The sequence below is a fragment of the Microcaecilia unicolor genome, chromosome 6 (genome assembly GCF_901765095.1).
Source record: "Microcaecilia unicolor chromosome 6, aMicUni1.1, whole genome shotgun sequence".
Taxonomy (NCBI): Eukaryota; Metazoa; Chordata; class Amphibia; order Gymnophiona; family Siphonopidae; genus Microcaecilia; species Microcaecilia unicolor.
This window is the reverse complement of record NC_044036.1, coordinates 100092533-100107002: the sequence shown is the minus strand read 5'-3', so window position 1 is coordinate 100107002 and position 14470 is coordinate 100092533. Positions and strand designations below refer to the sequence as shown.

Here is a 14470-nt window from a genome sequence, read left to right as displayed (position 1 = left end):
TTCTCCATCCCCAATTTGAACTAGTTAATTTTTGTCTGGCCACTATTCTGTATTCTTCAATTTTAAAAACCTAAGAATTTACCTAGACTTATTTATTTATTTATTTATTTATCTATTTATTTACTTCATTTGTAACCCACCTATTAACTTTTGAATATTGACCCCAAAGTGTTCTTTGTGAATGAACTTGCATAATCTTTATTCCAGAAAAAATCTAATGCACCGAGTGAGAACAACTTGGCTTTTCTCTTCGGAGAACCTCATGATCAATTGGAATGGCACATTGGGCAGGATGATAGTGCCTTACCCAGGAAGGATCTACCACCTTCTCCCAGGAAACATACCTCTTTGGTTGACTTTACTGAACCTGTCAATACACTGGAAGAAAAAATTAATCATGAACAGCTCTGTGGAGATAATATGGGCCTTCCAAAAATTGTGAAATCGCCTTCGCCAACAGGATCCTTGCTGCAGCCGGATTCCTTGGAATATCCCCAACAGGATTCAGGTGACTTCCAGGCAAGGAAAGAACTGAATCAAACACTAAAGCATACCTTAGAAGATCAAATTCCAGCAAGTCCTGGACGACAGCCATCATTAGTTCTCATTCCCTGGGAAAGAAAAGAAAATATATATCATGGATCATCTGAGGAAGGAGACCAACTTAATGAAGTGGTGGCTATATGTCATTTGACCTCAGCATTTCATCATAGTTTAAACATTTCAGAGGATCATGCCACTGATGGTAGTAGTGGAAAATGAAACAGGAGGTGACTGGTTTATTAGAAAATTGTTCTTTTAAAGTTCATATTGGAGGCCACGCAGGACTATATGTGATATGTAGCAACTGAAACTTCTCACAGGTCAACCATCATTTAAAAGACATGATTTATAGCTAACTTATATTTACAGTTTTTATGTTCAAAACATCAAACAGAACATGTTAAAGCACTCTTTAAAATAGCTACTGGTTAGATTATTTGTGTGTAAAATATGTACAGATAGTATGTATGTTGCTATGATGTAAATTCCTTTGGATGGACTGAGGAAAGATTATCACCACTAGTGATATTCATATAGATGCCCCATTAATCTCTGTGATGTACAAAATGAAGAGTTACGATTACCTTCATGTTTGTCACAAACCAGTTGCCTTAAACTTCAGGAAGTAGCAGGTATAACACATGATCTGGTCATTTAATAGGAAAGTCTTATATGTTGTAGATAGTGAATTAAGAATGTTCAATAGAGCAATGAAACTTGAAGATAGCAACTTGTACTGTATTAAAGGGGAAGAAGAACAGCCTCTTGTGAAGGTCTTGTAGCTGATGACAATTAACAGGTACTATAGCATGCGTACATCTTCTAAATGCTGAAAAGGCAGCAGTTCCCTTCCGACAAGGTAGGTAGCATGCTAAAATCTGAGATGCCTTAACATCTGTTTACAACTACGACACTTTAACCAAATGCTATCTGGTATCCTAATATTGGTTTTATTTTCATTTAAGAATGTTAGGAAATAATTATCTTATGATAGAATAATTGTAATTCTAACTTATATTTAATAATAATTAAAAATTTGGCCAGGAAAATAGATCACAGCTATGTGGAAGGTGTCTACTGTTAAGGTGGTCTTTAAATATATATAAATATTATAGGATACAGCTAAACAGCAACTGGACTGTTTTTTGAAAAGGACAATATAATAAAGAAAATGCTTGCTAAATAATTGAGCTCATTTCACAAGTAGATAAGCGGAAGTGTCTCTATCTCTTCAAACACAAATTTTCATCTGCAGTGTATGTATAAAATATCTACCAACAAGTATATTTATAATCAATACATGTAACAGATGCCTTGAAACCATTTTTATCCATACCATCAAGGATGTCTACCCTATTGCAGGTATCTGCTATCATTCGTAAAGAGCAAACCTTAGGAGACAGCCTTTGCATATTATCACTTACAAAAAATGTTACAAAGAACTGGGCCAAGAACCAATCTTTGCAACACACCATTGGTAATGTCCCTTTCCTCAGAGCGAACTCCATTTACCCCACTACCCTTTATTGCCTTCCACTCAATTTAGTTTGTCTCTTTAGGGCCTGTACCAAAGGCAATCAGTTTATTTGTGGAACTGTGTCAGTGGCCTTGCTAAAATCTTAAGTACACCATATCTAGCACTCTCCCTCGATCCAATTCACTGGTCACCCAGTCAAAGACATGAATCAAATTTATCTGACATATACCTACCTCTTGTAAAACCATGCTGCCTAGGGTTTTGAAATCATTAGATTCCAGAAACCTCACTCTGTTTTAGAAGTATTTTCATTAATATATTGTACTCACCTCAGAGCTCAGATTAACAGGCCTGTAGTTTCCAACCTCCTCCTTACTTCCACTTTTGTGGACAGGGAGGGACCACATCTGCCCTTCTCTAGTCATCCAAGATCACATCTAACTCTAAAAAAAAGCATTGAAGTCGAGAATGATCTCAGAGGGCTGGTCTCCTTCCATATCTTATAACCAAGTTTTCTGATATTTCACATAGCTACCAGAAGTAGTGAATCTATTGTCTCAATTATCTGAGCTTTCCATATGCCTTGACGTATAGGTTCTAACTATGGTCACTTCATGGAAGTTATCTCAGTGCCTTCTTGGGAAAATTGATTCAGCCATACCACAGTTGTAAAAGTTTTAACTGCCATTCCATGATAAGATTACATCCCTGTATGTTTGTCAGATTCCATATCCTGCTAATGGTCAGTTGTTTTTGAAAAATGACATGGCTGTAATAATTTTGTGCCACTAACTCATTATGCGTGTTAGGGCCTTTCTCAGGTGCCATGGGTTCATGTTCTGCTGGGCTATGCTACTCTGGAGTGAGGTACTACACTTTGTTTCATAAAGGGCTGAATGTCAACATCCTAAGTCCACCTGTGCACAAAATCACAATGATAGAACGTGTGTCCTGGCAAACTGTCAGTAAATTACTCCAGAGAAAACTGGCTAAATACATAGCATCACATACTAATAATCATACAAAGTAAAGTGTGAAGCATAAAACCTTCCTATCAACATCTTTAACAAATTACAAAAATTTTGCATTCATTAACATTCATTTAAAATACAAGGAAGGAGAAATATATTCACTCCCAACTTGTTGCCTTCTCTTTATGTCTAGTGTGGCAGGTAGAAGGGACCACAAATGTTAAACAACAAAGGTGGACTCGGAAGTCAAAGGAAACCTGATACAGCCCGTGTTTTGGCTATCACCTGCATCAGGGGTGTGTCATAAAAACAATATTACACATATAGAATTTAGAACATAAATTGTGGAACTCAAATCAGAAAAATAATAAAAATAAACTGAACATATAGATATCAGAGGTAAATCATACGGTGTCGATCTAGAATCCTTCTCAACAATACAAGAGAAAGCTGTACAAAAAATCTACATATATATAAGTAAGAAAGATTGTATATCGTACAGCATACATTATAAAACATAAAAAGTTACAAAATGCTGTTTTTAATTATATCATATTGCATCAAAAATATTTTATCAATCATGTCGATGTTAGCTTCAGAACTTAGTACAAGAACAGTACTGGGCAGACTTCTACAGTCTGTGCCCTGAGAAAGGAAAGGACAAATCAAACTCGGGTGTACATATAAAGTATCACATACCATATAAAATTAGTTTATCTTGTTGGGCAGACTGGATGGACCTTTCAGGTCTTTATCTGCCGTCATTTACTATGTTACTATATGTGCATATCTCTCAAAACCAAAATATATAATAAAAGAATTAAGTGTCATACATAAAAATCGTACATCATACATAATGTAGTTATCTCAGTGGTTACATACAAGTCTCTAACCTTAAAAAAAAAAATACCATGCTGCACCACGTGCTTATCTCTTAAAACATAATAATTTAATCAAAAAAGTGTGTATCTTAAATAACATGAAAAAGCCAGTAGTCATGTGCGTAAAGCATTTGAATATTAAAGGATATCCAGTACAATTTTAGACTAAACTATCACTTAAAACCCCACAAAAGTGTCTTCTAAAACAGTACTTTTAAAAGAGAATGCAACTGATTGACATAGGGCAGAAACGTAGCACAGCCACGGTGAACCTAAAATGTGACAAACTTACAACCATACTGCTAAATGGAAATGCAGTCAGGCTCGTGAAACAATAAAAATGTATAAAAACATGGTGAAAACTCACCAATAGGGTGCAAAAATGTAGGTCATGGTAGTCCATAGCATGGTTTTTTCATAGTTCATTAGGAAAAACAAAATGGGCTCCAAAAGTCATAAAACCCTACCGAATATTACTAAGTAACTATCTATACTACAGAGCTAAAAAGGATGACATACCACTACTGTGGCTTCTCGGTAGTGAAAGTGAAAGAACCAAATATTCCACGCGAATAAAAGTGTAGAGGAAAAAGCAAATAACTTACCTCAGAAGGAAGGAGAAATATATTAACTCCCACCTTGCCTTCTTGTCTTTAAGTGTAGTACAGCAAATCACAACAAATAAGAACCACTGGGAGAAAAAAATCAGATAACCTGAATGGACCCTAATATTTCCATAACTTCAAAAAGCTTTAACCTCATATAAATGGCCAAAACAAGAAAGGTTTTTCTTCCTCTTCACCGCCGTTCACTGTTACACTACTGTTCACTGAAAAGGTCTTTCAAAATTCAGTCCAGCAGTTGTATTAATGTCTAACACCATTTATACTGGATGAGGTGTATTCAATGTTAGATCACATCCATTCGAAAGGTAAGGCCATTGAAAGTCCAAGGTATTTCCAACATGAACCATGATTCACCAGAAATGACTCTATCAGGAAAAACTTTAAACACTCATGAGCACCAAGCAAGATGGGAGCCTAGAGCTTTTGGTCTCAAATGTCCCTAAAAAATCAGTAGGAGTAGCGTGATCAACAAGACACCTCCAAGCAAAACCAGGGAGTCGAGAGATGGAAAAATTGTTCTTTAATAATAAATAAGACTCGACACAGCACTGTGTTTCGGCAAACAACACCTGCCTCAGTAGTCTACAGATAAAAACAAAAATAAAACACACAACCATAAATACATAAAGTAAAACATAGTCATGAGTACATAAAATTGTGTAAGATAAAATAATATAGAATATATGGATTCATGGTTATACATCATAAAAGTCTATAGCAAGTTGGACAGCCATTTATAACAAATCTAACCGAAAACATATACATCAGTATCAGAAAAGCATGTTGGATGCTGCATATGGTTATAAATACATACCACATGGTGCTGACCTATACATGGTAATCACTTGTAGATGCAGCTGAAGAGCGAGCAAACCAAATCAAGCCATGTTGAGTCTTATTTATTATGTAGTTAGATTTCTTATAAAGACCTGGCTCCACCACCGCCAACTCCAGGCTCCGCCCTTTCTGCCTCGCCTCACCCCACACATGGAACAAACTCCCCGAGCCCATACGCCAGGCCCCCTTCCTGCCCATCTTCAAATCTCTGCTTAAAGCCCACCTCTTCAATGTCGCTTTCGGCAACTAACCTCTACACCTCTACCCAGGAAAGCTAGACTGCCCCAACTTGACATTTCGTTCTTTAGATTGTAAGCTCCTTTGAGCAGGGACCGTCCTTCTTTATTTTGTACAGCGCTGCGTAACCCTAGTAGCGCTCTAGAAATGTTTAGTAGTAGTAGTAGTTTTCAAGGAAGCTTTTGGGGACTGATGGCTCTCTTGAGATTCCCTGTGATAGTTGTGACCACTACATTTTATCTCTTTTACTGTTCTTCTCCTCTATTCTCTTTCTTTATTAGAATGAATGTGCACTTTTCCTGTCATTAATGAAGTTATTTTCCTTGCTAAGTTGTATACCACTGTTCTTTGCCATGGCAGTTAGAGTGGTATAGAAAGTTTTAAGAAACCATAAAACCAACCATAAACCATAAAGAGAGTTTATTTTTGGAGTTCATAAGATGTTAAGTTGTATAGACAACTTTTCCAGGTGCACTTGGAAATTCTTTTGATCAAGCCTGTGGCACATAAAACGAGCCGGTGGTGGGAGGCAGGGATAGTGCTGGGCAGACTTATACGGTCTGTGCCAGAGCCGGTGGTGGGAGGCGGGGTTGGTGGTTGGGAGGCGGGGATAGTGCTGGGCAGACTTATACGGTCTGTGCCCTGAAGAACACAGGTACAAATCAAAGTAGGGTATACACAAAAAGTAGCACATATGAGTTATCTTGTTGGGCAGACTGGATGGACCGTGCAGGTCTTTTTCTGCCGTCATCTACTATGTTACTGTGTTACATAAAACGATGGGAAATATTTCTGTATTTGTGTTCCACGTTTTCTTGATCTCTGACTGTATTTCTTGATACTTAAAGATCGTTTCTCTCTCTGCATAATTCACCAATTAATTGCTTGGGACTGACTTCTCTATATTCAAGGCTGTCCAGGTGTTTTTTATTTTTTTCTTTCACTACCATGTCCAGTTTCTTGGCACTCAATATTTTATCTGGTAGAATGGGGATGTCCCGGGTGATCACAATCTCTTCATTCTCTGTAATTCTCTTAGGGTCATGATTCTAATGCTTTTCTGGTACAGTGATGATGTTGTAGTGTGTACAAAGTTTCCAATAGATGAGACATGCCACCTTGTGCGTTTCCGTGTAGAGATTTTCTGACATCAGAACTTCATAGCCAGCTACAAGATGAGTAACCATTTCCAGCTCCTTACAGAATCTACATTTGTTAATTACTCCAATTTTTTCTATGCTTGCAATAAACCATCTTGTCCGTAATCTGCTATGCTGGGCTGCAACTATCAATCACTTATCCTTAGGTTTCAGTTTGCCTCTCCTTAACCATTCACGTGTTTCGTTTGTCTCTTTGAGGAGCCTGCGGTATTGTAGCAATTTTTAGAGCAGTAGGGTTTCACTCATTAGGCGTGCTAAGTTTGGAGAGTGCTTTGTGATTTATACTGTTTTCCCTTTATGCTTGTGTGACCTGGCTCACCTGTACTAGTTTCTAAGGAATGCCTCCATGAGGTGAACACAAGGTGCCCTATATTTGGTATGGACCAATGCTACATAATTGGGGGATGGGTGTTCACTGCCCCCTCCTTTGGTGACGTTATATGAGTGACTACTAGAATGTTAATATAACTCCTGTTTCAAGTTTTGGCATAGTTTATTTTGAACACTTAAGGAAATTAGCCTATAATTACTAACCTGGATCAGGTCTTTACCAGTCTTAGGTATAACTATAATTTTAGGTTCGGCAAATGAACCATGAGCTGATTGTGTTTGTACTATATTTTGGAATAAACCTGGTAAAAAGGGAACTAGTTCATACAAAAAGGTTCTGTAATACTCCACAGTAAACTCATCAGAGTCTGCAGCCTTGTTAAAGGAGAAAGATTTTAAAGAAGAAGAATTGAAAAAATTTAAAAAAAAAAATATATATATATATATATATATATTTTTTTTTTTCTGACACATATGAAGGGCTAGGGAGATCTAGGAACCGAAACTCCAGACCGGGGTGGGAACTGTAGAGGAACTACCGATCCCACCATCCTCGGGAAGGATCATCTGAACCCTCTAGAAAGGCTAACCAGCACTGCAATGCCCCAGACTCCCAGAGGAGGCCACTAGACTCCCTTAGAGAAGGTGAACCAGACTACAACTCCCAGGTTCCCTGGGGAGAGGAACAGGAAGCTTTTGAGCAAGCTCATGATAAAGATTGGGAGCAGCTGGGGAGAGGGGAGAGACAGATAGAGCCTATGGAGTGGATGCCTGAGGAGGTGATTACCGAGGCCAAAGAGGTTGGTGAAGGAATGCAGGTAGAGCCCATGGATATTTCTGCCTTAGCCAGGGTGGAAAAGGGGCAATCTTAGGGCCTGTTAGCAACCTTGATGAACCAGTTAATTCAATTCATTGAGAGAAAAGCCCAGAGAAGTATCTGAGCGGGTTTCTCGGGAAGTAGCTTCCCCCTGGCCCTGGGCTCAAGCATGACCCTTGGGAAGGATACCAGGAGTTAGTGGCTGGTATGAATGGAAGGGGGTCCCCTTTCCTCAGGTTGCTCTGAGGGGAGGGTTTGGATGGCTTGAGTTGGAAGAGCAAAGCATAATCTTTTTGGGATTGAACTTTGGGGAGTTTTGTGACTGAACTTTGGGGAACTTTTTGTGGAAGAACTTTGGGGGAACTTTTGGAGGAATGAACTTTGTGAACCTTTTTCCCTTGTTAGATAAAATATTGGAACTTTTGCCCTGGGGTTAAAGGACTTGGGCTGAGGGCTGCATTCATGACCGGTGGAAAAGTTTGTCTTTGTTTTTTTTTTACTTTTCTGTTGCAAAGTGGAAACTGTAGCGTGCTGGGGGCTATGTACCAAGCCCGGGGAGGCGTATAGCCCAGGGAAGAGACTGCTCACAATAAAACACAGGAAATTATTTAACTTGTTTACTACTGTTTGAACTGCCAAGTAACCCAGTGTCACCTAGAGAACCTGGCGTGGAGTTGCGCCCAGGCCTGAGGGAGGTGAAGCACAGCCAGGCGGCGGGAGAAGTGCTCACTATATATATATATATACAGATATAGATATATATAGATAGAGAGCGTGAGAAATTATGCCCCTATATTAAAAGGCATTCCTAGCCAATTCCCTATGAACATATAAAGAACCCCACATCCATATTAAAATCCCAATCTATCTATATATTAGTTCACACACACACACACGCACGGACACCTTGCCATACTGTTTCAATTCTCCATTTCCCAGAATAACAAAACATAATTGCACAGTGCCTGCATCTTAACATCTTGCTTCAACACACCATTTTTTTCAAAACTAGTCACTTAACACTAAATGAAATATAAAAGGCAATCCACCAATCGCAAAACAACATAAGACAACCAATCAAAAGCCACTAATCCAAATGTGTGTCATGGAAACCAAACAACTAGAAACCTATCTTATTAATTTGACCTTTCATAGGAATGCGTCCCACTAAATCCATAAATCAAACGATTGTATTTAATGCAAAAATTCAGTGCTAATCACATCTCAACAATTATTGTTTTTGGTTCCCACTGCATTTTTTTTCCAACTACCATAATTCAGAAAAACTTCAAATCTTCTACTGCGGTGCTTCTCGACCCTCTCCAGGAGGCACAACCTGGCCAGCTGGGTTTTCAAGATTGCCACAATGAATATACAGATTTTTCTCAAACATATTATGGTAATCCTGAAACCTGACTGGCAAGGAGAGGGTTGTGAAGCACTGGTCTACAAAATGATTCTGATCAGTCCTGTGCTGTGTAAGAGGTGACTGAAAAGAGAATTATGAATACCCAATCATATTCTCAATAATTTGCATTCAAACAAAACAAACCATTTTCTCAACATGAATCAAAGAACTCAGACATGTTATCACATAGAGAACATGACATGCTTCACAACTAGTAGTGTAACTGTGCAGCTGTTTTATGATTTCTCCACGTAGAGAAGTACTTAGGATTTTCAATGGACTTAATATTGGGATGGATGTGATCTATTACTGAATACATGTCATACAAGTGATGTTAGACCTTAGTACAGCTGCTGGAATAAATTTTGCAGACATGTTTCAGCAGTGGGGTTAAGATGCTTTGTGGGGGGGGGGGGTTTCCTTCATGAGTCCTATCTTTGCTATAATAGATTAAAAATAAAAAAAGGGGAGATGTATTTATCCTTCCTTGTGATTTAAATGACTATTAATAAATGCAGAGATTGTATAAATATAATGAAGATTGTGATGTAAGAGGGTTTGTGCTTCATGTTTTATAAAGAAATAAAAACAGTTTTCATGCATTGGCAACTCTGGGCCACAGTAAAAATCCCATACTATGAAACAATGAATATACCTTTCTAACAAGTGTGAACTGAAGTTCCTAGTAGAAAAATAAATATTGTCCTCTTTTTTTCCCAAAATAAAATATAATTGTTGGCACACAATTTCCTAAAGGTTGAGGAGATAGTACTTCCCTCTGGAAGTCTCTATATTCTATCCATTGATCACTGTCTTTCTCCTGTGAAGCAGAAATATAGTCCATTAGTCATTTTATATTACTGCCCTGAAAATTACAAGAAAAGAAAGTTTAATGCCACCTCACTGACTGTTGCTTGTTTAAATAACATAGGCAGCCATGACAGTCCCCAAACTCCTTTACCCTTAGAACGCTACACCATTAAGAGGGGCATAATCGAACGTTGCCGGCGATCTATTTTGGCGGCGGCGCAACAGCTGGCTGGAACCGTATTATCGAAAAAGATGGCCGGCCATCTTTTTTTTCGATAATACGGTTTAGCCTGGCCAAATGCCAGAGTTCGCCAGGTTTGAGATCGCCGGTTTTGTTTTTCAGCGATAATGAAAAATAATGCCGGCCATCTCAAACCCGGCGAAATGCAAGGCGTTTGGTCATGGGAGGAGCCAGCATTTGTAGCGCACTGGTCCCCCTGACATGCCAGGACAGCAACTGGGCTAGGGGGCAGTTCTAAAAATGTTTAAAAAATACACAAATAGCTCCCAGGTGCATAGCTCCCTTACCTTGGGTGCTGAGCCCCCCCCAAATCCCCCCAAACCCACTCCCCACAACTCTACACCATTACCACCTGCCTGAAGTGCACTGCACCCATTACAAACTGCTCCAGGGACTTGCATACTGCTGTCAGGGAGCTGGGTATGACATTTGAGGCTGGCATACAGGCTGGTAATAAAAGGTTTTTATTTTTATTTTTTTTAGTGTGGGAGGGGGTTGGTGACCGCTGGGGGACTACGGGGAGGTCATCCCCCATTCTCTCCGGTGGTCATCTGGTCAGTTGGGGCACCTTTTTGAGGCTTGGTCGAGAAAATAAAAGGACCAAGTAAACCCGGCGAAATACTGCGTAACGCCGCTTTTTTTTCCATTATCCACGAAAGCCGGCCATCTGGTAGCCACGCCCATGCCCACCCATGTCCCGCCGTCGCTACGCCGCCGACACGCCCCCTTGAACATTCGCCGGCGTGGCAACAGGAAAGCGGCAATGGTGTCAAAAAAGCCGCTTTCGATTATACGGATTTTGCCGCTTTTGAGAGATCGCCGGCCATCTCCCGATTTATGTCGGAAGATCGCCGGCGATCACTTTTCGAAAATAAGCCTGAAAGCGACCAAGATTAGTTTTCTAAACTAGAGGTTTTTTTTTTATTGTTTATCATTTATTAACATTTTCTAGACTGCCTTATTTGAAGACCAGATCAAGGCAGTTTACAATTTGAAAACCAACAATCACGTTCTAGCATTGAGTCAAAGTACCATTGCCTCCAAGAGAAATAAAGTCCAACATCTGAAGCTAGTGCCTAAGCTTCCAGCAACTCCCCAATAGCAATACCAAAATGTTTTTTAGTGCTGCCTTGAATTTGTTACACAAGGGCTCAGAACGCAAAGATATAGGAAGCTAATTTCAGAGAGTGGGAGTTATAAAGAATAAATACACAGTGGTGCTTAGATTCCTATCTCTGTCGTCATTTAGAGAGTGTAAGGAATGTGAGGGGAACAAAAAATCAAAGAGGATGCTGAGTGTGGTGCTGAATATAATACTTTCAAATGAAGAAATAGTTCCAGTCTTTGTGATTATGAAGTAATCATTAAGGGGCACTTTTACTAAGCCGTGTAGGTGCCAATGCACGTCAATTCAGAGTTACCGACTGGCTACCGCGTGGCTCGTGCTAGTTTTGATTTCAGCGCAAGCCCATTTAAAAAAAAAAAAAAAAACCTTTTTCCCAGCCATGGTAAAAAATAGCCCAGCGCACACCCAAAACATGTGCCCACACTACCATGGGCCATTTACTGCAGCTTAGTAAAAGGACCCCTCAGTTTTTCATTAAAAAAAGGCTTTTACTTTATTTACTTATGATTTTAGGCTTGTGAAATAGAAAATGCATTCTTTTGTCACATTAGTTCCAGTAGTACAGTAATTTTCCCATGAGACCCATATTGCTCTGATTGAAATGAAGTTATTCAGCGTCTTTTATAAGTAGGGCCCTGAATTGGGCAGTTCCAGTCATGTCTTCTAAAAATGAAGGACTTGATATGTTTGTACTCTTTGTAGTTACAGTGTTGGAAAGTCGGTATTTTGGGAGGGTGAATTTCATTACAGCATTACTGTAGATCTGAAAGAGACATTTTAAAGCTTGTCAACCTCTATTATGCAAATTTAAGGCTGGTATATGCTATCTCCTTCTGCTGTTGTTTTCATGTAATTGTCTTTTATAACCACTTAGGTTGAAAAAAGACCATAGGTCATTTCACTACAGAATACATCTAAAACCACAGCTGGCATTTGAGAAACCGTATCCTGCTCAGGTCTTTATTGTAAAGGCAGTGAGTATTTGTAAATTTTACAGACTCACTTTCTTGACTGAAACACTTTGAAAAACACATGGAGAGTAATTTTATAGTAAGGTTCCTGGTTTAAGAGGGCAAGTGGGCACCTACTCAGACATTATTTTAGAAAGACACACAGACATCATGTATCTCTATAAAATACTAGTATAAGCAGCATAAATCGTGCCTACCTTGCAGGCACAATACACTTATACCAGCTCTTAAACAGGTGTAAATGTCCACACCCGATTATTCAAGTATATGCAGAGATTATTTATTTATTTATTTATTGCATTTGTATCCCACATTTTCCCACCTATTTGCGGGTTCAGTGTATTTAGGGCCCTGTTTACTAAGGTGCACTAGCGTTTTTAGCGCATGCACAAATTTAGCATGCGCTAACTGTGTAGGCGCCCATAGGAATATTGTGGACGCCTACAAAGCGCTCGCTAAAAGCACTAACGCATCTCTAGCGCAGCTTAGTAAATGGGGACCTTAATAATTTGCACACATTCTTGCAACTGACCTAACTGCCCCATACACAGCCAACAGCAAATTACACACCCATCATCTCATCATGTTCACTTGATGCTTTATAAGAGACCATTTATGCTGCAATTTGGCCACATAAGTGCAAACATGACTATACAATTTTCTCTTTAGAGGCCTACTTACTACACCATGTTAAAAACTCATAGTTGTATAGGTTTTCATACACTCAACTTATTTCTCTCCACCAATACTTTATAATCCCAATTACTATGTAAGCCGCATTGAACCTGCTTTGAGTGGGACAGCGCGGAGTACAAATGTAATAAATAAATAAATAAATTATTGCAGCAAATTTAGAGGCCCTTTTATAACACCACGGTAGAGCTACTGTGGCATTGTGCGCCAAATCGGGGCTACCACAGGAGCCCGGCAGTAGTTCCCACCCCCAGTGTTGCCCCATTTCCGGGACAAAAAATATTCTTTGCTTTGTAGTGCCGAAGCTTACCTGGCGGTGATCGGGCAGCACCTGGTTACTGCTGGGGTTAGCACAGGAGCCCTTAATATCACCTAAGTAGGTTATGATAAGGACTCCCCCTGGAAATGGCAGCGTGCCAATCCCTGTGATTAGCGCAGGGCTATTTCTTGTTGTTTTGGCCGAAAACAACCTTTTACCTGCTGTGGTAAAAGGGGGCCTCGGTTCATGGCAAATCCACACTCTGATACCACCTCAAGCCCCCTTTTTACTGCAGCTTGGTCAAAGGGACCCTTAATGTGCTATTCACTAAGGGCCTTTTACCAAGCTGCAGCAAAAGGGGGCCGGCACTGGCTTTGGCGCGTGTTTTACAGGCTCGCCGAGGCTCCCTTTTACCACACCTGGTGAAAGGGAAGTTTCGCCTTCCTAGAGGAAATGACCGTGTGGCAAGGTGGCAGTAAGGCTCTCTCGTTAACTTGGTGGTAACCGGGCTGCATGCGGCACTGCCCGATTAATGCCGGGTACGCTCCAGCGCTACAAAAATAAATGTGTTGTAGCGCCGGAAATGACAGCACGCTAGGGGTGGGAAGTGTAGCGAGCGGTAAGCCTACATTGGGCTTACTGCCATTTAGTAAAAGGAGCCCTAAAGGCTTTGTGTCCTCTATTGAATAATTTGATAAGAACCATTAGAGGTTCATGTTAACAGCACCATTAATGCAGGTTGTTGTGTCAAAATAAACTGATTTACATGTTAATGAGTTGAGTAGCTTAACTTGTATTGTTAATTTGTTCGTTAAAATTGTAATACAACAGTCTTCATTATTAGGGGAAAACCTCAATGTATCAGTAACACAATCTTTAATTCCCATTTCAACACACACTGAGCACTAATACATCTGAGTGAATAGGCCTTAAGGTTTTAGAAAGTGCCAGATTTGATTTTTAAGAATTCATTTTTTTAAAAAGTATTTTAAGCTATATCCAGAATATTTTCTATGGAAGGACAACATAGGTACTATAATACATAATAAATTTAAGGCCTAGGGCCCTGTTTACAAAGATGTA

The 14470-nt window shown here is 39.5% G+C and overlaps 1 protein-coding gene across 3 annotated transcripts in view; it reads left to right on the top strand.

Annotated features, from left to right (window-relative positions):
* DENND1B (DENN domain containing 1B) overlaps positions 1-3571 on the top strand; it is a 537680-nt gene extending 534109 nt beyond the window's left edge. For all 3 annotated transcript variants that reach the window (XM_030206247.1, XM_030206246.1, XM_030206245.1), the window contains one exon: positions 208-3571. In XM_030206247.1, the coding sequence (XP_030062107.1) occupies positions 208-762 (555 nt within the window). In that variant the 3' untranslated portion in view covers positions 763-3571. The remainder of the gene's footprint in view (positions 1-207) is intronic.
* The last annotated feature ends 10899 nt before the right edge of the window (positions 3572-14470 follow it).